The sequence below is a fragment of the Lampris incognitus genome, chromosome 1 (genome assembly GCF_029633865.1).
Source record: "Lampris incognitus isolate fLamInc1 chromosome 1, fLamInc1.hap2, whole genome shotgun sequence".
Lineage (NCBI taxonomy): Eukaryota > Metazoa > Chordata > Actinopteri > Lampriformes > Lampridae > Lampris > Lampris incognitus.
In genome coordinates, this window is record NC_079211.1 from 104621572 (window position 1) to 104647701 (window position 26130).

General features: G+C 43.5%; 2 protein-coding genes across 2 annotated transcripts in view; both read left to right on the forward strand.

Moving 5' to 3' along the window:
• wdfy3 (WD repeat and FYVE domain containing 3) overlaps positions 1 to 6082 on the forward strand; it is a 202712-nt gene extending 196630 nt beyond the window's left edge. The window contains exons 64-65 of the mRNA XM_056274002.1: positions 1879 to 2076; positions 2984 to 6082. Of these exons, the coding sequence (XP_056129977.1) occupies positions 1879 to 2076; positions 2984 to 3104 (319 nt within the window). The 3' untranslated portion in view covers positions 3105 to 6082. The remainder of the gene's footprint in view (positions 1 to 1878; positions 2077 to 2983) is intronic.
• Positions 6083 to 7200: 1118 nt separating this feature from the next.
• cds1 (CDP-diacylglycerol synthase (phosphatidate cytidylyltransferase) 1) overlaps positions 7201 to 26130 on the forward strand; it is a 60799-nt gene continuing 41869 nt past the window's right edge. The window contains exon 1 of the mRNA XM_056278673.1: positions 7201 to 7614. Coding sequence (XP_056134648.1) covers positions 7549 to 7614 — 66 coding nt within the window. The 5' untranslated portion in view covers positions 7201 to 7548. The remainder of the gene's footprint in view (positions 7615 to 26130) is intronic.

The following is a 26130-nucleotide window of genomic DNA, read 5'->3' on the forward strand; positions in this document are numbered from 1 at the left end:
ATGTCTGTAGGTTTATCTGTCTATCTCTGCCTGCCTATCTAATTTTCTGTCTGTCAAATGTTTCTCTGTATAAAGGATAAAAGTGTGTGTGTGTGTGTGTGTGTGTGTGTGTGTGTGTGTGTGTGTGTGTGTGTGTGTGTGTGTGTGTGTGTGGGGCCGTACAAGCCATAGTATATTCTGGCCCTCTCATAGACATACATTCTCCTTTCACATATGTATATTTGTATTCTCATATTTATATATTTCCACTCACACATTCATACATTTTCATTGACATATACTATTTTTTTTTCGCTCACACATTCATACATTTGCTCTCACACTCATATATTTTTATCACACACATTCATACATTTTGCTCTCATGCACATGCCCCGCATAATATATTATGGCTTGTACGGCCCCTCATACATTCTAGTGTTTACAGTTACTTGTTTTGCACAGGCTGCTGAAAATGTTTTTCAGCATGCAGTTTGACACACATTATAGGGGATGCAAGAATATTAAAATACATCATTCAGGAGCCAATCACAAACACATTTTTTTCTGAGAGAAACCAGGAAAAAAAAACTGTACATCCTGAGGGATTTTTAAAATTCTCCTGGGATTTTGATTATTTGCAATGAATTATTGTTAAGTAGCACCACTGTTTGTTTGTGTGTTCATGTGGGTGGTGGATTTTTTTTGGGGGGGGGGTGTTTTCTCTATAGTTATGCAGTTGTTTAAGAGATGGTTATTCCTTCATGGTTTAAAGGGAAATTTCACCCATTGTTTTGTGCATGTGCAACCGGTACTGATGAGTAATGTAGTCGATTGAAGCGGTAAAGCCTTACCGTTTACTATACTAATGGAGAAATCGGTGTTGGCCTGCTCTCAGAGTCTACCCACAGAATACACTGGGCGTAAGCCTCCATGTCGTCGTCCAAAATCCTCTCTGCTAGTGTTGTGGGGCACTGTCTACACCAGTGGAAACAGCTTAGTTGAGAGAACGAGGATGTGTTTTGTGAACAGCGTCTTCGGACTCGGAGTAGATTAGAGTATCAGAAGCCCTACTAGGCTGTATTTAGTTTTTCTGGCCACCAACTGACGTCACGAATATGTCGCTTGGTTGACAGAATAAAAAATATTTCACTGCCTTTCCATAGATGCAGAAATGATCAGGAGCAAGTGTTTTACATGTGCTATCCATGTTGCAGATATAACAGACATCAGGTTGGAAGTCAGTGAATTTTCCCTTTAACGGCTAACTATCCAGCTTCCTTCATATCCTGCTGATTTCCAAAATTCATAAGCCATTCCCCTCTTAAACCAGCCAAAAGTGATTTTTTTTTTGTATCAAATAGGACCTCCAGATAATGGCCAACTTGTCAAAGTGGCTGCCATTTTGCTGTTTTGGTTGGTGGCATGGGAAATTACAATAGTCTGTCTGTGGATTCTGACTGGCAAAGTTTCACAGTAAAATTACTCCCTTTTCCATTGGCAGTACTTTTCTACTGTCCTCGGTAAATCTGATCTGTCTAAATCTTATAAATTGTTCTCTCTGTCTGTCTGTCTGTCTGTCTCTCTCTGTCTGCCTTTATGTCTGTCTCTATCGCTCTGTCTCTGTCTGTCTGTCTGTCTGTCTGTCTGTCTCTCTCTCTGTCTGTCTGTCTCTTTCTCTGTCTGTCTCGCTCTCTCTCTGTCTCTGTCCGTCTGTCTGTCTCGCTCTCTCTCTTTCTGTCTCTCTTTCTGTCTGTCTGTCTGTCTGTCTGTCTGTCTGTCTGTCTGTCTGTCTGTCTGTCTGTCTGTCTCGCTCTCTCTCTGTCTCTGTCTCTCTGTCTGTCTGTCTCTCTCTGTTTCTCTTGTGCATCTGCTCTGTGTCCGCCTCTGTTTCTCTAGGGACCACAGTAAGATCCTGATTGGGGACGGGCGGGGCAGAGTCTTCAGCTGGTCGGTGAGCGACCAGCCTGGACGCTCGGCTGCAGATCACTGGGTGAAGGATGAGGTGATGGACAGCTGCTCAGGCTGCTCGGTGCGCTTCTCCCTCACCGAGCGACGCCACCACTGCAGGAACTGTGGTCAGCTCTTCTGCCAGAAGTAAGGCTGCCCCTTCACCTTTCTCTCCCACACTGGGAGGCAACCCACTGCTCTGACCACATCTTGCAATGACGATATAGAAAACGCTAATAGAGAAGTGTTCCAGCCCTGCCAGGGTTTGGGGTTCTATTCCCTTTGTAGCTCATTAGGTTGAGCAAGGCACTATTAACACAGTACCTTGGGCCACCCTTGCTGGAAAAAAGAATTAAACAAAAACAAAAGAAAAATAACAGTTGTAACATGCTTTAGGTAAACACGTTAGAAAATAAAAAAAAAGCAGTTTCAGTCCACCAGCCAAACCTTATTTTCTCTCCCTACTTCTCTCTTTCCCCTGTCCCGTCTCTCTCTCTGTCCCTCCCCCTTTCCTCCCTCTCTCTCTCCCCCTTCCTTTCTCTCTCTCGTTCTCTCTGTCCCTCCCTCCCCCTTTCCTCCCTCTCTCTCTCTCTCTCTCTCTCTCTCTCTCTCCCCCTTCCTTTCTCTCCGTCCCTCCTTTCCTCTCTCTCTCTGCCCCTCCCTACCTCCTTTCCTCCCCCCCCCTCTCTGTCCCTCCCTCCCTCCTTTCCTCCCTCTCTCTGTCCCTCCCTCTCCCTGTCTTCCTCGCTCTCTCTCTCTCTGTCCCTTCCCCCCTCTCTCTCCCTCCTCTCTCTCTCCCTCCCTCCCTCCCTCCCTCCTTTCCTCCCTCTCTCTCTCTCCCTCCCTCCCTTCCTTCCTTCCTTTCTCTCTCTCTCTCTCTCTCTCTCTCTCTCCGTCCCTCCCTCCCTCCCTCTCTCCCCATCCCTCCCTCCCCCCCTCTCTGTCTCTCCCTCCCTCCTTTTCTCCCTCTCCCTCTCTCTCTCTCTGTCCCTCTCTGTCTCCCTCTCTCTCTCTCTCCCTCCCTTCTCTCTCTGTCTCTCTCTCCGTTTCCCAGGTGCAGCCGGTTCCAGTCCGAGATAAAGAGGCTGAAGATCTCGTCCCCGGTGCGGGTGTGTCAGAACTGTTACTACAACCTGCAGCACGAGCGCAGCACCGAGGACGGTTGCAGAAACTGATCCCCGCCCCCGAACATGGTGCCGAACCTTGGAGGAACCTTGGTTATTCCTCCAATCTGCCTCGCAGTAGCCCCAAACTCTCACTACTCACACCGAGATGTAACCCGTAACCCCCCCTCCCACCACTCCCTTGATAAACCCCAATTTGCTCCCAGCCTAAGTCAAGTAAACCGCATGTAAAATAATGACACTCAATGAACAACGTACAGGGGCTCACCCCTCGTGAAGGAAGACGCAGGAAATGGATAGACGACGGAATGGAGGGAACAGAAAAACAACAACAGAAGAAAAAAAAAAACAAGCTATCGTGAAACCGACTTTTACTGCAGCCTCTATAACCAAAACAGCAAAAGCTAAACAAAAAACCCCATTATCGCTGCGTCACGCTCAGCCAGTCTGCCACCTGCGCATTTAAGCCCCTCGACTCACAGGACTCGGGGGTGACCCCTCTTTTGCTCCGAGACTCACCACAAACTTGTTAATATTGTAAATATGTGATGATGGCCTTTTTAACTAGATGAGAAAAAAAATGCAAAGCGCAACAAGGCAACGTTCATGAAGAAGAAGAAAAAAACAAACCAGTCATTGCCTGTAATATAGCGTTGCTGACTAACTACTCCTGGCTTAAAAAAAAAAACAACAAAAAAAAAAACAACAGAAATGATTGTGTGTAGTCTATGTCACCGGTCACTGCAAGTCCAGATCAGTAATATTTGGGGGGATTTGAATGTCAAGGGTAAATCTTTGTGGGTTGACTTTACTAGTGGGTCTAGTTATGCAATTAATTACTTTATAAATTCGTGATCGTTTTTCCATTGTTTACAAATGTGTGAGTTCTGTTGGTTTGTGTGTGTTGCCCACAGTGTCAAACCATTGCCGTTAAGCAGAGATTGATTTTCCTATTTTTGTTCTTTCTTTTGCCAAATTACTTTATACATCATACACATAGCGTTAAGGATGAACTTTTGTGTTGTGTTTTTTTTTTTTTTTAATCCTACCACCTGGTTGACCCTTATGAATTTCTCACTTTTTGGATTTCTTCAGTTGTTGTCATTGCTGTTTTGCTGCTGCTTTTTGAAGACTGGAAACATAATCACTTCATTTTGTTTGGAATTTTCACCATATCACGTAAATCCTTTACTCTTAGCTGTGAAATTGTTTCCGGAGGGAGGGAGAGGATTCTCAACGGAGGGGAACAATAACATGAGCATCATCTGTGAAAAAGTACATCGGTAGTGTAAGAGGAAAATTTGTTTCGTCCCTTGTTGACCCTTTCACGCCCAGAACCGACACAAGCAAGGAACCCTTCGCCCGGTCATTTCATCGTGTCCGTTTCCGCCTCATTTTCATCTCCAGTTGCCCCTCGCTGACCCTTCTTCCGGCCTTGAGGCATTATAACACTAGGTCAGCGGACTGGGCAATGTGTACCCTGCACTGCACAGAGCCCCCTTCGTCCCCCCAGACCTCATGCCAGGCTCACTTCGCCGGATCTCTGCAGCAGGAGCGGCAGCAGCCAAGCACCTCCTATTTAAAACTAATTTTTGTTTTTTTGCACTGTGCTGCTGTCTAGAGAGAAAACGGTGGTTGTTTTGACCCGTAAATAACTGACATGAGACTGATGAGCTGAGCCGTAGCGGAGCTTTCATGTGCACTTCTGGACCGGACGAAGTCAGCGGGCATTGTTTTGTGTGAGCGTCTGGCATGTCAAGATACTGTCGGATGGCGCGCAGTTGAACCACTGTAAAGCATGTTGTTTCATTGTCGGCAGGTCTTATAACATAAGATCCCCTTTGTTTGCCCCCCCCCCACCATTGTTAATGTTCAGTGTTTGCCATAAAGAAAGGCCTCTTTTTTTCATTGGGAGAGCATGACACATTGATCCCTACTCATCATCCAACATGTGTTTTTGTCTGTGGTGCTGTGGGCAACTGTATATTCAAGTGCTGCTTTCTTTACTAGAAACAACTACTTTTTTTTCTTTCTTTTTTTTGGACACTTCTTTATGGAGTCTCACACATAAAGAGAACACTTGTCAAAGAACTGTTAACACAAGTGCTGTGTTTCATGATTCACTGTCTGATGTCCTGTTACTCCTAAACCCCCCGCCACACACACACACACACACACAGACCCCCTGTCGTATGAAGATGCACTCTTGTTATATCATTCTACATTAATGTACTGTATTCTAGCGTGCAATCATGCCATCTAGCTGATAAGATTTTAACTGCCACTGGCAGTGTTTTAAGAGCCAAGTCGGTTCATTTTATCAATCAGAGTTCCTTTGCACCTTCACCTGTACAAAAAAAAAACATTGAGAGAAATCACACAATTTTATTGAATGCAATTTTATGTTGGGCGCCATTATTTTAACAGAAAGGCTGTGTTTCGTCACAACAGAAAATGAACTGTACAAAGTATTTATGCAATTACAACTGGTTTTTAGATGTTTTTTTTTATGATTATTGCAACTTCAGCAAGTTTTGTTACTTGTTGCATGTCTATTAACACCGCTGACTTTCTGTGTCAGTGCATTGTACATGTTCTCGGCATTATGTTAACGTTTTGTTAGTTCTTTTTGGGGTTTTTTTGGGGTTTTTTTTCTGTCTTCTAGACATTATCCTATGAGTTGTTCCAAGCCCCAAGAGACAGGTTTGTGTACAGTGCTGGAGATGTGTCCCCAACTCTGGGTGTACTTTTGTACTCTTTATGGAAATTTAAGGACTACCGAGTGAGGAAAAAAAAGAAAAAGAAAATCATGGATTATTTTGGTGGTCTTATATTAGACTGCATTACTACAGTATCTGGTGTGCAATCTGTGATAGCTGAATGTTCCTTGTATATTTGTGTTCAATACAGCCAACGAGAATAAAAACAATAGAGTAACAACTCCTGACAAAAACAAAATGTAACAATAATACAATAGATCTGGTACTTATTCTTTTTAATTTAATTTCAATAAATAATTGCTGTTTACCTCCAAAAGCACAGCTGACTTCCTGTTTATATAACTTTGATAAAGTGGGGGAGTTTATGGGCTATCCCGTTTACTGTTATTTCAAAGTCACGGATTCTGTTGTAAAAGACATTCGTTTACTAGAAAAATCGTTAACACTTTCTATGAAGCTTTTATCCATAACGCCCTATAAGCATCTATAACACCCTATAAGCATCTATTGCATCTATAATGTGTATTACAATGACTAATGGCTATGGCTAAAGACTGTGAAGTAGCACTGAAGTCTCATTATGCATCTCTACAAAACTTCTGCAAAACAAGTTGGCTATGATGCATTATAACATTTGACAGATTAACAGGCTAATGATGACATATTTATAATGCATAAATCCGTTTTAAATTGACAATGTATCATAAAGGTGGTTATGAGGTGTTGTGAGGGCGTATACATGGTTATGAATCTTACAATGACTTATAGTTACACTTACAGGGTGTTATAGATGCTTATAGGGGGTTATAGATGCAAGCTTCATAGAAAGTGTTGCCGAAAAATCTAAAATAAGATTGAGATGACTGACTGTTTTGTTAACACGTGTGCAGTATTTTTAGTCCTACTTTTTGTCAAACGGTGGATGTTACCTTATTCCAATATAACTATCACCTGACACTGATGCCACTAAACTCACCAGGCCATTTAATCCATATTTAAAAAACAAAAAACAAAAACAATCAAGGATGAGGTTTAAGAGTAAAGCTGAAATATAATCTCTAATAGTATCTATCTGCAGACTGCAAGACAGGGGCGTAACGTACAAGACACGCCCCCCAAAGTATAACACGCCCACATCAGTACAAGAAACGCCTGCTTGTCAGTACAAGGCTCCCGGCTGGTGAGGTTAAGGTTGGGACGTTAACGTTAGGGCAAATGATGGGAGGCCTGCTTCAAGTTCCGCCCCTACGCGTTCCGCCCCTGTCTTCCAGACCCTTCTCGATTATCTTGCGGTGTTTATTATGTGCTCTGGACACTTGTCATGCTCGCTCTCCACCGCAGCATGGGGCAATGCCGCCTGGCTGACAGTTCCCGGTGAGAGAAAGAGAGAGAAAGAAAGGAAGACAGAGCGAGCGAGCGATCGATTGTGCGGTGAGAGAGAGCGAGAGCGATCGTGTGGTGAGGCAGCGGGGACCGGACGGGCTGCTGCAGTCAGTGGGGCAGGCAGCCGCAGTGGTAAACAAATGCACGCATTAGAACCCTGTCTGTCCGGAGGTTACAACGGGATTCCGACGCGGGCACCCGCCGACCTTTCACGGGGGAACGTCTGGAAGTTGAAACGGAGTAAGAGAAAGACGAGGACTCTATCTTAAAAACTCGTTTTTCAACCACCCCTCCAACACACGCGCACACCGACGCCACCGACACCAGCACCAGCAGCAGCAGCTTGTGCGCGGCTTATGTGACATAAACCTCCAGCGGACACGGACGAAAACATGACGGAGCTTAGGAAGCGAGGTGGAGGCGGAGATCCTGACGGTGCCGAAAACATCAGTGACAAGGTATTTGGCATCTATGGGGATAACGTTTCAGATAGCTACATTTGACTTGACTCAGAGCTCCGCTTGGTGCAACTTAGCTTGTTTGTTGGTTAACTGTTGGCTAAGATATTGGGTTGCTAGTAAGCTAGCTAATGAGCTAATAAATATTAGCTCGCCCGGGATGTCCGCAAAGGCAACGTTTGAATGACCGACTCAGGTTTACAAATAAACTAGCCGGGTCATTCCAGTCACACCGTTGCCGTTTCTAACGCACTGTAATGCTTTACAATTCACTGTCGAGTTGTCACCTTGAAAGACGTTAATATTACTATCTCTCTTTTTTTGCCACTGTCGCTTTGTAGAAGGAGCCATGGCAAGCTCGGCTAACCGTCAATGTCAAGCTCCTCTGGCTCAGTCAAAGCCCCTATACACTGAACAGTGACTAAGTTTGTAAATTTCATCCAGCCCTTTTCCACTCAAAATATAATTAGAACTTTGACCAAGGGACCCGCACCAGCTTTTCCCAAAATAACGAACACCAGTGTTAAATACTATCCTCAATTAATTACCGGTGTTCTGTCAAATTTTCTTAACTTGTCAAAATTTCCTACCTTAGAGCAAATGTATACTACCCAAACCCTAAGCCTGACCTTAAACTGCGCCTGCGCAGTAACACTTGGCAGGACCACTTGATGGGTAGGAAGACATGAAACACCGGCAACTGTTACTGTGCATTTGACAAACTTTGATATTGATTTCACCTCCTATGAAAAGGGAATAGTTGCTGATATGTAAACAGCTGTTTCACTGGCTAAAATAAGTCCTTGATGAATGATATACTGCCGCCAACATGTCGTTGCACCGGAATGGCACTTTAACAACTAGATGTATGGAGAGTTTAGGTTGTGTGTTGCGCGGAGACATGAAGCCGAGTATATTTCCCTGCAGGGTTGTTCCTGCTCCAAAAAAAACTTAACAGGTAGTAAGCCTTTCTTTTTTTTTAACATGTTTTGAGCTGAAAACATCATGATATTTCCAGAGGATGGTAAAAGTTATAGGGCCTAACCCTGGTGATAAATTTGGCCAAAAAAGACCGCATCACACAGCCACTTTGAGGATGAAATGCGTACTTTCTGTTTTTTTTCCCTCCAAAGTATGACCCTCTTCCCTCCACCCTCTAAATTGCCTGTGTCATATGGGGGGGGGGTCTAAACTGGCTATGTCATGGGGGGGGGGCGTCACTGAAACTTCATACTGCATTGTGTTCGAGTGCACTAGACCAGTGAAATATGACCTGACGAGAAAGTTGACATGCCAGCATTAGTTAGTCTCTCTGTATAGGCTTGTGAGGAGCTGGGGCTTGGTGTTCTACGACAGCACTGCCACCTTCATACCCCCCTTGCACCACCATTACTTTCCTCTTGCTCTCCACCACTTTCTCGGACGTAATGATGCAGAATGACGGTCTCAGGCTTTCAACGGATCATTTGATTGGTTGCAAACCATTTACCCCGAACAAGACCCTTTTGCATTTTTCACCTTTTCCAAAATGCAATCGGGTGAAGATAGGGTACAAACGAGTGTGCCGAGCCCCACCCAACCAGTCCACAAAAGATCTCTACAACTACCCCAGTGCTCGCAGGGTTTTCCTTCATCCCTGCCCACACCAGTGAATCAGTTGCCTTGTAGAAGTAAAAACTTGTTCTACAGTATGAAGAACAAGTTTGAAACTGTGCTAAAGAAGTGCGTCCCGCAGGGTTAAAAGTATAATTTCCTGTGAGGCTCATTGAGTAGGACAGTAGTGGTACTATCACTGTCAGAGTTAGTTCAAATACATAATGAAAAGGAAGATGTCAACCAGATTATCCTCCGTAGCTGCTAGCCACTATTGCTTGGCCGGATTTCTGTTTATGTAATTTTGGCACAGTGCCTTAATTGATGTCTCATAATGTCTCCACTTGTCTGTCTTCAGCTCCTTAAAGGCCAATTTCTAGTCGGCCATAGCCCACAGCTGTCTAGGTAGCGGACAGAACTTGATTATTTCTGGGGTGGACAATTAAGTTGAGTTGTCCAGCCACTCAAATACACACACACACACACACACACACACACACACACACACACACACACACACACACACACACACACACACACACACACACACACACACACAGAGCTTCCTCTTTCTGCTAAGTTTCCATACTTTTAGTTCAACACCAGATCTAAAATGATATTCAGTTCTCAAAGCCTTTCTTTGTTGAATAAAAGCAGATTTCAGTGTCTGGTAGATAATTCCATCACAATGAACATACACACACTGTCATATAGAAGGGTTTGTGTCATTTTCTCATCTCCAGAGATATCTTAAACAGATTAGCGGCAAGCTGAGTGGAGATATAATGCCGTTGTTCTTCCGGACCTGGAACTGCAGTGCTCTGCTGTGTGTTAACCTGTTACAGAGAGACAACACGCTCATACATACAGGATTTCCATGGGCTTTTCTGTTCATATCTAAGTTTTCATTCCAACCTCACGCTACATCAGCTAGCTTCGATATGGCCAACAGATGAAAGTTACTTTTGTGCCAGCTTCCTAAATTGTGCTTCTGTCCATTTGTGGTCACTCTGAACTATGACGCAACTGAACATTATTTACATAATATCCTATGTAGTGATGAGTGCCCCGCCCCCAGTTGCTGAAGTTAAGAAAGCAAGTATACAACAAGGCACGGCGACATGTCTGTATGATGGTACCCTGTTGTCTTGTTATTGATGAGTACACTGATGGGGAGAATTGATGGGACGTCTACCTCGCTGCAGAAAAAGGTCCGTAGGCTCCTCTTTGTTAAACACTGGGACATTGTCTGTGGTCAGGAAGCAAATACTCATCATTTTTCGAGGTTGTTTTTTTTCCATCTGTGGCTTGCCAAGTTTGAAGCCCCAACAGTAAAGAACAAACAGATTTTGGCACGGGCTAGTCAGCTACTTCCATTTTTTTTAATTTTTTTTTTTTACTTTTAACGGGATTGATGCGATGTCACACGGCTACAGCCACACAGATCATGTTCAGAGGAAGTCTTGAACCAGGTTACTAAAGTTCACCGGTACAGCACAGTACCAGTGAATTAAAAAAATAGCCTAGCCAAAATGCACCAGCTTTTTATTTGAATAATTTTACCATTCAGCTCCATGTTTTGAGGCATAATATGAACTGTGTATGATGGAAGTTTAGCTGCCAAAAAGGATTAAAATAAGTTAGTCTTACACTCCACTGACCCTGCTGGCAAATTCCCTTTTCCCTCCTACGCATTGCCACCGGGAGACTAGAGTTCAGCTACAGAACAGCAGTGCTGGGACTGGCAGGGATTCAGCAACTTGCTCAAGGGCACTTTGGCAGAATGGTTGCTTGCTGACACAGAGGCTTGAAACCTTTTCTTTTGTGTGCACTCGTGTGTGTGTGTGTGTGTGTGTGTGTGCGTGCGTGCTTGCATGCATGAATTCTGTGTGCACCTTTTGCAGTAGTTATTGAGCTACACTAGACTAGCCATAAGTCATAGTATGTAAAATACTAAAAGGTTCCAGCTAAGGCTGAATTATGCATTCTATTCACACACACACACACACACACACACACACACACACACATACATACATATGGCACCCCTCCCCCTGTCCCAGAAGCATTGTCTTCAAGGTCGTCATTTGCACTCGTTGATTTCTCTACCACAGTGCTAAACAGCAGTGTGTTGAGTATTTACAGTGCCATCCGCCGCTGCTGTGACTGCAGGCGTCTGTTCACAGTCTCACGTAGCCAGGACAGTCAGCTGGCATCTTGAGACCCTGGTGGACAGTTGACCTTGGCTGGCTGTCTGATGACTGGCTGGTTATCTTTGCACTAGGCTGAACTTCCTTCATCCTCCATAAACAACAGCACAACAAAAACAAAGTCATCAGCATCGTCACTGCTCCGCTGCTCCCAGCTTGGCTCCACATTATCCCATTTTCACACTGTTGTGGCAGTAAAGGAGTCTCTGCTGCTCCATGCTCTGGCCATGCACCTAGTGAAGCCGCTATAGTCGGCACAAGAGGGCTCAGATTGTATATAACTATGTAATGAATTTGAAGACAATAAGGGTTTTTTGGTAGTTTATTTTTTTAATGCGCAGTGCCACAGCTGAATACAAACCTGCTTGGCTGCATAAAAGTTGCTGCTGGCAGCAGTGCTACTTCAGGTCAATGCTCTGCGCTGATTAGTGCCATTTGCTGCAGTGTGAAACCGGCTCATCTATGCTATAGCTTACTAAGTGACCCACACACACACACACACACATATATATATATATATATATATATATATATGTTAAATAATATTTTTTTGGGGGGGGGGGTGTCTCCCTTTTCTCCCCCAATTGTATCCAGCCAATTACCCCCCTCTTTTGAGCTGTTGCGGTTGCTGCTCCACCCCCTCTGCTGATCTGAGGAAAGCTGTAGACTACCACATGACTCCTCCAATACATGTGGAGGCGCCAGCCGCTTCTTTTCACCTGACAGTGAGGAGTTTCGCCAGGAGGACGTAGCGTGTGGGAGGATCACACTATTACCCCCAGTCCCCCCCCCGAACAGGTGCCCTGACCGACCAGAGGAGGCGCTAGTGCAGCGACCAGGCTTCCCACCCGCAGACACGGCCAATTGTATCTGTAGGGACGCCTGACCAAGCTTGAGGTAACATGGGGATTAGAACAGGCGATCGCCATGTTGGTAGGCAGTGGAATAGACTGCCACACTACCTGGACGCCCCCAGCAAACTTACGTAATGTTGTCATTCCCTGCTCTGAAGGGCTACATTACATTAAAGGGATACAATTTCCTGAACAAATTGGACTGTTTTAGCCGAGTGAAATGGACAACGAATGCCTCTACCTGCTCTCTCATCATATCCACATTACTAATGATAATTTCTGAACATTTTCTCGTGTGTAAATATCTTATGAAAGCACAAATACTCATTCCCCAGAACACCATCATATTATCGATATTGCGGTATTCAAGTCAGAAATATTGTGACATTACATTTTGTCGGTATGGCCCAGCCCTGCTCCCCTGTGTCAACAGTCAGCTGCTGTCGCTGTTTGCCAGTCTGATTCATACAGTTAGTTGTGTGGGCCTGTCTGGAGTGTGCTTTTCTGGGTACCTCTGCCAAGTAGTCTGCCCCTGCATCATCTTACCCTCACTAGTTTACATCCCAGGCTGAATGAGAGCTGCACCGATTATGGGTAAAAGAAGGACGGTTATGTGATATTAACGTCTGGCTGCCAGTCAAGTGCATTGTCTGTAGCTGTTGTCATGTTAAAACTTCTATACCTTTGACAGGAGATTTGCAGTGCTACTGTGACAAAGCCTGATACCATGATGGCAGCACAATGATGCTTAAAATGATGCTGCTGGGTGTCATGTTGACTTAGGCCCTAAATGCGAAGTCCTGGGTTTGAATCCAGCCCAGGACCTTTGTTACATAGCTTCCTCTCAATTTCTAACCAATCCTTCCTGTGATTCTTCAGTGTCCTAACTAATAAAAGCAACAAAAAAAGAAGATAAATGATTAAGGCAAATAATATTAATAATAATAATACTAATAATGGCCAAAAAATTTTTGAATGATGAGCCTGATTATTTTGGTCGATATTTTGGTGACTGTACCAATGAGTACTGTCCAAGTTTTTGAAATTCCTTTAAAAAACCTGGACAGTACTCATCTTCACTGCTTTAGTGGGGTGTTTCAATTCAATTTAAATGTCCAGATGTTGGCAAGATGCTCACTGTACAATTGAAGGATCACTAATTATGGAAATTGAAATCACATTTTGCAGTATACACATGTACACACATTTGATGCAGTGCAGCCCCAAGCTAAAGACACACAGTGGTTTTTGCTTGTTGGCAGCTGTGTGCTGCACCGTAAGGTGTGTTTCCTTGCTACTGTCAAGTCAGTTTTGAGCAAACGTCCCTGAAGTTGCAAAAATAGCTGATCATGTTATGAAATTTTATTTTTAATTCAGCAAATGTGTTTCCATCAGCCATAGTGTGTGAACTCTTTCAACAAAAGCAAAACCGTGAATAAACATTTTTTGTGATAGTCAGGATTTTTTTTTCTTCAAAATTTGGTGTTTCCATTCAGCCTTTTGCCTTTCAAAATGCCAAATTTTGCAAAAACTGGCTTGATGGAAACACCACTAGCGGCCCTGTTGTACAAGTCCTATGTGGCTGGTAAAATAATGAGCGGCTGGTGGGTTTCTGGCTGGTGGACTTGTCTGTTTGCTACCCCTGTATTTATGTGACTATACCTCAAAGTTACGACTGTTGTCAGAGGTCATGGCGAGCTATATTCAGCACACAACGCAATGACCTCGCTGTTTCACTCAGGCACGGTGATCCAGACTGAGGTCAAATTTGATTCATTTGTCTTTTTTTGCTAAAAGGTACTTTATTACGCTTGTAAGGTCATTTTCCAGCCTGCCCTTTACGTAGACTGTACAGTTTTCTCACTGATTTCTGGTAGGCTGAGCTATATTAAATAAAAAAAAAAACCCTGTAAGGTGTTGATATTAATTATCATCTTATTAACACTGGAGACGGCATGAAATGAGATATATCCTTTCATTCGGTATGAAATGGCTTAATCTGAAGTTTGGTCTTATAGAGACTGAAATCCTTTTGAACATTTATAAGTCTTCCTTTAAGAAACAAACACTAATAATATTTACTCAGTTTCCTGTGATCAGAGCCGCAAACATATTTGTTGTCCTTGTTCACTCCTTGCTCAGTCTCCCACACTTGTGCAGAGACATGGGACTTCTAGAATATTGATGATTGATGGTCGTTACCCACCTACCAAGAGAAGGGTCAAGTGGAGAAGCAGCCCAGCCACAATAAAAACTTACTGGTAACTCTTTATAAGCTGTTCATAAGCAGTTAGTCAATGTGAATTAAACATCAATTACTTATTATAGATGTTAGAATCGGATTAAAAATGTAGAAAAAGCGGCCTAAAGTACCAGGCCGGAGGTAATCAGATTCTGACATCCATCCATCCATCCATTATCCGAACCACTGATCCTGCTCTCAGGGTCGCGGGGATGCTGGGGCCCATCCCAGCAGTCATTGGGCGGCAGGCGGGGAGACACCCTGGACAGACTGCCAGGCCACCCCCCCCCCACGCACACACACACACACACACACACACACACACACACACACATGCACACACTCATACCTAGGGACAATTTAGTACGGCTGATGGCACCTGACCTACCTGTCAGGACTGGGCACCATGGTTGGCGCAGTGGTTAGCGCGGTCACCTCACAGCAAGAAGATTCGGATTCAGACAACTTATTTATCCCAGAAGGGCAATTCAGTCCTGGTCCTGTAAGAAGGTCCTGGGTTTGAGCCCCGGGGTAGTCCAACCTTGGGGGTCGTCCCGGGTCGTCCTCTGTGTGGAGTTTGCATGTTCTCCCCGTGTCTGCATGGGTTTCCTCCAGGGGTCCCGGTTTCCTCCCACAGTCCAAAGATTCTAACATCTATAATATAATAAGTAATAAGTAATTAATGTTTAAGTCATCATTAACTAACTGCTTGTGAATGGCTTATAAATGAAAGTTATTTTATAATATTACCCAGTTACTAACATTTTTTTTGAATATTAATTTGCTGTCCTGATACAAATGCAGTCATGGCACATGACCCACTTCTTACTTCCTGCTCATCCAGCTACTGCTGTGCTTTTGTTCCCAAAAGAGGTGTTTGGGAAAACAACAGGTTTTGGGTTGGGGGTTTTTTTCCCCCAGCAGTTTACAAAAAAAGATTTGTTTTGGGGCAGGTTGAGAGACACCAGTTTCATTACAAATATGCTAACGTGCTTTAATTCTATTATGCTCAAAGAAGAATTGCCATTAGCGGTAATGCAGGGCAGGTGGATGATGAAAGACTCCAATGTTTACCCCTGCATTTGTACAGCTTAGCCCTGCATGTGTACAAAAACAGGATGGTTTCTCCTTGCTGCCTCATTGGGGATTACCCTAGTCCCATACACTGAGCTGCTCATCACCTGGTCTCCTCCTTCCCCCTCCCCCTCCCCTGTCACTCTGCGGACAGGATGTTAATTGCCAGGAGCAGCACCAGCAGGAGGTGGAGTCTTACCGGAGGCTTGCTGTTCCTTGGGCTCTGTCACAAGGACATTGTCATAGTTGACTGCGGCCATGCTGCTGTAAGCCCCAGCGTCATGCTTCCCTACCTGCTTGCCTGTCTGTTTTGTTTGTTTTTTTCCCCATTTGTTTGCCTGCATATGTAGCCTTTTTAAAAGTAAGCTAACACTTTTTATCATCTGGTTCCTAAATTGACAGCACTCAAATCACTATGATACTTATTGTTCAGTGACCATCTATTGATTTGTTTACTGTTTTAGGCCCACTTAATACAGTTCAAGGTTGTGGTGGGGCTGGAGTCTATCCCACAAAGCACTGGGAAGGCAGGGAGATACTCTAGACAGGGTGCCATCCATCACACCCCTCACACAAACAGTCAGTCACACATAAAGGCTATTCAAAGATGAGGACTTTAGTTTTTAATTACTAGATATTGTGATCATAATCGCTCATCACAAAAATTAATTTTGCAGTGCGGTGACAAGCGGTCTGTAACAGTGGTTCCCAACCATGTGCCATGGCGGGCAGGCCTAGGGTACTCAAGTTTCATTCAACCCAGGGTGACAACCAGATGCCTGTCACCCATCTATGGCACATGGTTAAGAACCATCAGTCTCTACAGGACAGTATACAGAGCGAATGTTAATCTTCACTCAGCTAAAAGAGGGAGAATAAAAAGTAGTGATATTTTATTATTTCCAAAATCACAGACTTTTTGTGCTGAAATGACAGTTTCTCTGAAGTCTGCGTCTGCTTCACTGGTATTGTTGTTGAGTGAAGCACGATAAGGTGAACAACACACAACTGATGCCTGTTCCAGGATAAGCCACATTCTCAGAGCACTAGCCTGTCTGCACTTAAGGAAATATTAAGCTGGTTCTTAAAGTAAAAAAAAAAAAGGGTTACAAGTTAACAGAAATGGTTGAGCGACAAGATATTAAACTTGTTTAACAAGCTAATTTACTTCTCAACGTGGTAAAATCACGTACGTGTGGGACTAATCCAGGGAAAGTCCATGTCAGGGGACTAAAATGACTGCTACTGTGTCTCTAACATTAGATGCCCTCTTCCACTGGCTCAGGGGCAAGCTGAACTCCTGAAAGTTGCGGCGATCCATTGGGTTGATAAGTCTCCCAAGCAGCTGGGCAATCGCTGACAAACTAGCCCTGTTTTCCCTAATTTCACAGTGGTGATGTCTGCGCCAGTGACCTTAAAGTCTCAAAGCTACACTATTCCATTTACTTTTATTCTAAGTGTTCTTGAGTTTATAAAGAACAAATTACACCCAATGGTAAATCGATACACTGTGCTACTAGAGCCTTAAAGAGAAACGTCAGGGATTTTTAACCTTATCAAAAAGACATGCATGTTAGGGTTAATACAGTGCCTTGCAAAAGTATTCAACCCCCTTGACAGTATCACTAATTTCTGGATTATAAAAGATACTTGCACATCTGTTCCTGAACAATATTATTTTTGTGAACCCATAAGCTCTAACAGCATGTTCCCAAAGCCAAAATAAGTTATGTTTCAGTGACGTTTTGTTAATAAATTGAAAACTAAAATATAGTGCTTGGTTAAATATTCAACCCCTTGTGCTCTGAAAGCTCCAAGTTTACACGAAGGACAAATTATTCCTAAAACAAACTCAGGTAAACACAGTTGGACATAATTAGTGTGCACCTGTAAGATTAAAGTAACAGTCTCGTTTATGGGTATAAAAAGCACTCTGTGTAAAGTTCATTAGCCAGGCATGAACTCCATCAGAAAATGAAGACAAAGGAGCATAATACTGAAGTAAGAGACAAAGTGATTAAAATGCAGACAGCAGGAAAGGGATACAAAACAATATCCAAGTGTTTGGATGTCCCACGGAACACTGTTGGATCCATTGTCAGTTAGTGGAAGCTGTATCACACCACCCAGATACTTTGTAGGACAGGCCGTCCCTCAAAGCTGAGTGTCTGAGCAAGATGTGGGCTGGTGAGGAAAGCCACAGATGATCCTGCAATCACTTCCAAGGAGCTCCAGAGGTCAGTGGCTGAAACTGGAGTAAATGTGCATGAGTCAACCATATCACGGGCTTTCCATAAATCTGGCCTGTATGGGAGGGTGGCAAGAAGGAAGTCGTTGCTCAAAACTATGCATATAAAAGCACACCTGGAGTTTTCTACCAGGCATGAGAGAGACCCAGTTAGGATGTGGGTAAAGGTTTTGTGGTCAGATGAGGTGAAAGTTGAGCTTTTTGGCCAAAACTCAAAGTGTTGTGTGGCGCAAACCTAACACTGCTCATGCCCTAAAAAACACCCTCCCTACAATGGAGCATGGCAGCGGGAGCATAATGTTATGGGGTTGCTTTTCATCTGCAGGCACTGGGAACCTTGTTCAAATTGAGGGAAGAATGGATGGAGCTAAATACAGGGAACTATTGGAAGAAAACCTGTTACAGTCTGCCATATAACTGAAGCTTGGGAGAAGGTTCACCTTCCAGCAGGACAATGATCCTAAGCAGAAGGCTAGAGCAACAATGGCATGGCTCAGCAACAAAAAGGTGAACGTTTTGGAGTGGCCAAATCAAAGTCGGGACCTCAATCCCATTGAAAATCTGTGGCACAGACTGAAAATCGCAGTCCAGAGGCACCATCCCACTAACCTACAAGACCTGTACAAATGCTGCCTAGAAGAATGGGCAAAAATTACCCAAGAAGATTGTGCAAAGCTTGTACATACTTACCCCAAGAGAATCATGGCTGTTATTGCAGCAAAATGGTACTCTGCAAATATTGATATGTGGGGGTTAAATACTTATGGAAGCACTTTATTTTAGTTTTTTTAATTTATTTACAAAAAGTCAACGAAACATAACTTATTTTGGCTTTGGGAACATGCTGTTAGAGCTTATGGGTTCACAAAATTATTGTTCAGGAGCAGATGTGTGAGCATCTTTTATAATCCAGAAATAAGTGATGACTGTCAGGGGATTGAATACTTTTGCAAGGCACTGTACTCCTGTCTGTGCCCCTGACCAAGGCAATGGGAAGAAGAACTGGAGTTGGTCCCCAGGCACTGCAGCCGCCCACTGCTCCTATAGAATAGAATGGGTTAAATGCAGAGAACAAAGTCATTGTAAGAATACAATTCATTGTAAGGTACGATGACAAAATAAAGTGGCTTTCTTTCTTCTTGTTTCATTTTGGATTTTTTTTTTTTATCCCACTCTTCTGAGCTGTTCCGGTCGCTGCTCCACCCCCTCTGCCGATCTGGGGAGGGCTGCAGACTACAACATGTCTCCTCCGATACATGTGAAGTCGCCAGCTGCTTCTTTTCACCTGACAGTAAGGAGTTTCGCCAGGGGGATGTAGCGCGTGGGAGGATCATGCTATTCCCCCCAGTTCCCCCTCCCCCCCGAACAGGCACCCCGATTGACCAGAGGAGGCGCTAGTGCAGTGACCAAGGCACATACCCACATCCGGCTTCCCACCCACAGACAGCCAATTGTGTCTGTACAGACGAGGTAACATGGTGATTTGATCCGGTGAGCCCCGTGTTGGTAGGCAACGGAATAAACCGCCACGCTACCCGGACACCCCCTTCTTCTTTCTTATCTCTGTCTATCTGCGACAGGGTAAGTGCATGAAAAACACCTATAGTTATTCCTGATATGTTTCTGCAACTCTGAAGCTGCAGTGAAAGTTTTTTTTCTGGCCACCTAGTGATGTATCATGATGTCAGTTGGTGGCTAGAAAAACTAAAGCCTACCAGGGTTTCTATATCTACTGTAAAGACACAGTTAAAAGAAAATGCGTCCTCGTTTTTTCGACTTAACTACGTTTCTGATGGTGGAAATTATGTCCTACAACATTAGCACAGAGGATTTTATGGATGACAACACAGAAGCTATCCTGCAGCAATGCATTCTGGTCTGTGGGAAAAGCTGTGAGCAGGACAAAACTGATTACTCCATCATTATAGTACGCAGCGAGGACTTTATTGCTTCTATTGACCACATTACTGATGTCTGATCTTGTAGTATTGGTTTAAAGGGTAAGTTTCCTTCCTTTGTTAAATTAAACAACAAATTTGAATTGGTGCTGATTAGTAAATCATGATTTGCCTTGTTTCATCCAGTGGATCACCTGTGTTGTAAATCCCACTGAAGCTTTGTTTGAAGCACTTGACGTGATAACAGTTGCTGGCATACTTTGGTTAATACGTATTTGAGTGGCACTATTATTTGTTTAACAAACTCTTGCACCATTAAACCACATTATGCTATAAAGCAATCCAGCAAAACACATTTGTGCACATGAGAACATTGATTTGTATAAACTCATGCACAGATTGTTGGCAGCAGGCCTTAGATGTCATTTCCAAACACAGATGAATTTGAATGTTTGACCCTTTAGTGACACCAGTAGGGAAAACCATCAGCCACTAGTCAAATCTTCTTTCAGCTTATTTCCTGGTTCTCAGGGGTTGCCACAGCGGATTTTACAGTTTCCATCGGTACCCTGTGAGGGCACAGCACCGATGGCAGCCGTTGTTAACCCAGGCCTTGACCGATGCAGTATGGTCTTGTCAATCTGCACACTGATTTGGCAAAAATTTACGCCAGATGCCCATCCTGACACAACCACTAACCCTATGGACGGGGGGCACAGGTAAAGCGCTGGATGCCATTCCAGTATGCATGAACGTGCGCCCATGCCTATCACCTGATCAGCCACCAGCCAAATACTGGTAAATAATACTTGTGGCTGATAAATTAGGCTACTCTGCCAGACATCTGTGTTTGCCAAATAATAATTTTTTTAGACACTGTTCTTGAAAGCTTGTCATCTGGAAAACTGGTGAAAGTTCTTAATGAATTTAGGTTATGAAATGCAGACCACTTTTGTCTATGAATTAATCAAGAGTTGACCCAGCTGCAGGAACATGCCGTCTTCCCTCTGGTGAAGTCATCTCTTTCCGTCACTCTGTTTCTTTCTCTCTCTCTCTCTCTCTCTCTCTCTCTCTCTCTCTCTCTCTCTCTCTCTCTCTCTCTCTCTCTCTCTCTCTCTCTCTCTCTCTCTCTGTGTTAAAGGATAAGTTAAGTGTTTTTGAAGTTAGGCCCTATTTGTCAATAGTCTGACATTATAGCAGTCAATAGAGTATAATTTCCCCCATCCATGCAGTACTGAGAAAGTTAGCAGAGTAGCATATGTCAATATCATGATCCGATGTATTTTAAGGGGGCAGCTGTGAAAGAACCTTGAAAAACCATGTCCGTGTCCTTTAAGAATGTGAGAAGCTACAGTATGGTCATAATGATCTTTGCATATTTGTTGGTTTTCAGAATTAATCTGAATTGACAGTAATGATATGTTTGAATAAGAACAATTTTTCGTTGATGACACAGTACCTTTCAATCAGGCGTAAACTTTCGCCCTGTACGTGGAAGCATTTGGCGACTGAGACGGAAGTTGGTTGAATTAGCTAACTGACATCTAGTGTGCTTCTTGTTTACTAACTGCTCATAGAAAATGGTCCGCACATTTGCTGTGCACCATTGTGGTGATGAAATGACAAAATAGCAGTCCACAGTTCCATTCCAGTCTGCTCAGACTTTCATTTCAGGACCCTGAATAATTGAAGCTTTGGCTGCTAGTGATACAAGTAGACATCCACACTCCTGTGAAAAATCTACATTGTGCCAATTATCAGGTTTGCAATGAACATATTGATTACATTCCAGAAACTACCAAGGACTGAGGACAACCACCCAAATGTAAACACCTGAGGAAGTCCGCTGTTCCTCATGTCCAGCGTATACAAAGTCCATCAGCTGTTGTTGTGAGTTTGTAATTCATTATGACAGACATTATTCTCCCTAATATTTTATGGGTTTGGTCTCTAAACTGTGGCAAACTGAGCCAGCCCCCTGGGGATTTAAACATGCTGCAGATGTAGCCAGTATACCTTATTAACCAATGTAACTTTCAATAAGATTTTCAGTTTTTGCCTCTTTTTTTTCTTCATTAGAGTATATGAAGGCACTTGAGACAATACTGTGAGCGCTCTGTTTTCTAGAAGGCCATACAAATGGATTTTGAGGTTCTTTCATAGCTACCTTGTTAGAATGAATGGGACCATGATATTATACTCTGCTAACTGCCTCAGTACTGCACTGATTGGTGAAATCATGCACTTTATTGACCACCATTATGCCAGACTGTTGACAAACATAGTTTAAAAAAAAAACCCAAACCAATCCCTAAACTATATCTAGCATCTCCCTCCCTTAAAATATGTTCAAACTGCAAGCCTTGGTGCTCAATTCCGTCTTTTTTTTCACAATTCTGATCTTTTTTTAACTTTATATATATATATATATATATATATATATATATGTGGCCAGTATGTGGTAAAATTCCTATATTGACTCTCGTGCAAAAACATGTGGACATCACACACAGCACCATCACACTGAAATAAACAAACATGGAGGCCATGGAAGTCGGCTTTTATGGTTTGATTTAAAGTTTAGACCTGCAAACTTCACTGTTTTTATTAAAGAACATGTTGTCCATGTGCACCTTTGTAGATCGAAGAATTTTTAATCTGTAGAAGGGGTGGTTGGGGCTCTGTTGCTTGCTAGCAACTCTGTCAATTCTATGGGCGTGTCTCAATACCGAGCACTCCAAATGCGAACTAGTGTTCTTGAGGAGTATGTGCTTGGCAAATTGAATTAGCGAGTACAAACTCACAAGATCACAGCAAGCGTGGCGTAGTTTGAGATCAGCAGGACTTGCTGGTATTGTGCAATACTGAGCTAGCAAGGCCTCGTAGCTCCAACAAGTCAAGTCAATTTTTTCAAATTGGTATTGCTTAGTACTTATGTTTTCCTGTAAAATATCCAAACATTAGGGACAGATGCTATCGAATGCTGTGAAAATCCATATGAGTCCAATCATTCACCTCTGGATTACTTGCTGAGATGACTCACTCTACAGTTGTATTCACGCTATATTCATCAACAGTATGAAAAATCAGAAAGTAAACCTATGATTTTATGGGTCTGATTAAAAAAAACAAACAAAACAAACTCCCAATTATCCATGGTTTTTGCAGGGCTGTTCTAAAGCCCAACTAAATCAGCTGAACTCAATGAGATGACCTTTTAGAAGTCATAAAAGGGTTCTGAACGAGCTTGGGTTTCCCACAATGTGACAGAGTGATGGGCGGCACGGTGGCGCAGTGGTTAGCGCGGTCGCCTCGCAGCAAGAAGGTCCTGGGTTCGAGCCCCGGGGTAGTCCAACCTTGTTCGGTCATCCTGGGTCGTCCTCTGTGTGGAGTTTGCATGTTCTCCCCGTGTCTGTGTGGGTTTCCTGCGGGGGCTCCATTTTCCTCCCACAGTCCAAAGACATGTAAGTTAGGTGAATCGGCCATACTAAATTGTCCCTAGGTATGAATGTGTGTGTGTCGGCCCTGTGATGGCCTGGCGGCCTGTCCAGGGTGTCTCCCCGCCTGCCACCCAATGACTGCTGGAATAGGCTCCAGCATCCCTGCGACCCTGAGAGCAGGATAAGCGGTTCAGATAATGGATGCATGGATGGACATTGAGTGATGAAAAATCGCATGAAATTGCATACGTTCTAATTTGACTGTCCAGACAGAGGTTGCATTGCCAAAAATCAGGCTTATCAGATTTAGGACCACATATGGAAGTGGTCCAAAACTGGAATCTAAAATATCAGATTCCAACTGTTTTTTGCTGTTCACACATATTTGGTGCACTTTTCTCTGCAGCATGAATGTCTTATATTCTCTGTATTGGCTCATAGTTCAGGCGGTTTATTTACACAGCGGCGAAACACAGAGGCACAGTGATAAGAGAAAATGTGAAAAGAGAAGATAAATAAAGCTGGACCAGGGAGATTGGAAAAACAAAAACTAAACATCTTTATCAGGTCAGAAAAACATATCACTGCAAAACAAATAAACAAAAAAAACAAGACCACCATGACAACAGAGAGAAAAGAGGTTGAAAAAATTAGTGTGTTATGAGCAGAAGTAGATTGAATAATTGGCATCACATTTTTGTGATTTATCTTCCGGCTGTTATCCAGAGTGGCGTAGAAGCAACCACAAAATTGAGAGCCTGCGCCTTAGTTCCGCTTAACTTGCATGACTTTCCCCTGGTTTCAGGACTACTGGATATGGAGTGCAAGTTGGCATGACTAGAAAGTGCATATGACTAGAGCTTGTCTAAACAAGCCTAGTTATGTAATAAAAGTGAAGGATTCTGAAAACTGGTTGGTCACCATACCATTTTTGGTGTTCTGGAAGAGTTCAGTAAAAATTAGCGTAGGGCCTAAAGATCTGCTGGATGACAGCAGCTCTGCTTGTTCTCGTTCTGCTGAATGACAGAAGCTAAACAGGTATGGGCTTGGCTAGTACTTGGATGGGAGACCGCCTGTGAAAATTGACTTGTTGCTGGTAGTGGTGTTATTGGGCCAGTAGGGGAAGTCTTCCCCTCTAATCCTAATAAAAAAAAAAGAAAGAAAAAAAGCCCCAGTGCAATGACGGGGACAGTGTGCTGCAGGAGATGCCGTTCTTTAGATGAAAAGTTAAACCAAGGTCCAGACTCACTGTGGTCATTAAAGAGTCCATGGCACTTATCGCAAAGAGTAGGGGTTCCCCTGGTGTCCTGGCAAAAATTCCCTGGCTTTCTCCATCTGGCCACCTAATCATCCTCCAGCGTTATTCCGTCAATGATTCCTTCCTCTCCACCTCAAGCTGAGGTGTGGTGAGCGTTCTGGCACAAAAATGGCTGCCATGCATCACCCAGGTGGTGCTACACATTGGTGGTAGTTGAGCTGAGTTTCCCTCCTTCACTGTGAAGCACTTTGGACACTATATAAATGTAATCCATTACCCTTTGGCAGACACTTGATCACAGCATGTTTTTCAAATTGGATATCTGTCTTCTTCTACAACCTGGTAATTTTTTAGATATCCAAACTGCTCCCACAGTGCCGATTTAAGGTGGTTTTTGGTGAATACAAGACTGGGATGTCATATCCTGCAGTTGTTTTCACAGCATGTCTCCTTTCTTTTTTCTTTTTTTTTGGATTTTTTTCCCCCCTCTTCTTCTCCCCAATTGTACTTGGCCAATTACCCTATTTTTCGAGCCGTCCCGGTTGCTGCTCCACCCCCTCTGCCGATCCGGGGAGGGCTGCAGACTACCACATGCCTCCTTCGATACATGTGGCGTCGCCAGCCGCTTCTTTTCATTTGACAGTGAGGAGTTTCACCAGGGGGACATAGCGTGTGGGATGATCACGCTATTCCCCCAGTTCCCCCTCCCCCCTGAACAGGCACCCCAACCGACCAGAGGAGGCACTAGTGCAACGACCAGGACACATACCCACATCCGGCTTCCCATCCGCAGACAGGGCCAATTGTGTCTGTAGGGACACCTGACCAAGCCAGAGGTAACACGGGAATTCGAACCAGTCATCCCTGTGTTGGTAGGCAACAGAATAGACTGCCATGCTACCCGGACGCCATGTCTCCTTTCTTTAACCAACAATGGAGTGGGTTGTTGGATTAGCCTGCCAAGGCACACCACACACAAGCACATGACTCACACAAATTTTTTTACATGGCAATGTCGAACACAATGTTGAGTGAATATCATAGTGTCTAAAATTCCAATGGTATGGAAACCGTGACTTTTTAATCAAAGTTACATTGAAACCAGTAAACATTTCTAGTCAATACATATTGCAATTTTGCAAAATCACAATATGATAGACAAAATATTGTGATTCTGTATTATGACTGTTTACATTTCCTTCCCCATTTATCTACAGTAAAATGTAAAAACTGCAATAATCCAGAGAAAATGTTCATGTAAATGAACATGGATTTATGTGCTATAAAAATATAAAACATGAGCATGCTTTCTTGAGTAAACATTCAATGCTTCTGAAAGAGAAGAGCAAGCACCAGAGAAACAAAAATGCTCCCTCTTAAAATTCACTGATTTGGGCCACTAATGTGCGCAAAATTTTTTTTCCTGTATCTGCGTGTGCGTGAATGTGTGTGTTTTTGTGTGTGTGCGTGTTAATGGACGCATGTGATGGGAAGGCCGCTGCGGTGTATTACCAAGATATTTGCATGCATTTGGTTTTGAGATCTGAAAATTGAAAGAAAGGAAGAAAGAGAGACACATGAGCGGTGTCTTATTTATGAATGAACCATTATTAAAACCTCAGAAATCTGCAGGGCTCACACTGGCGTATCCATGTGTCTTATAGCCAGAGGTGGAAAACTCCGCTTCAGAAAGTAGAAG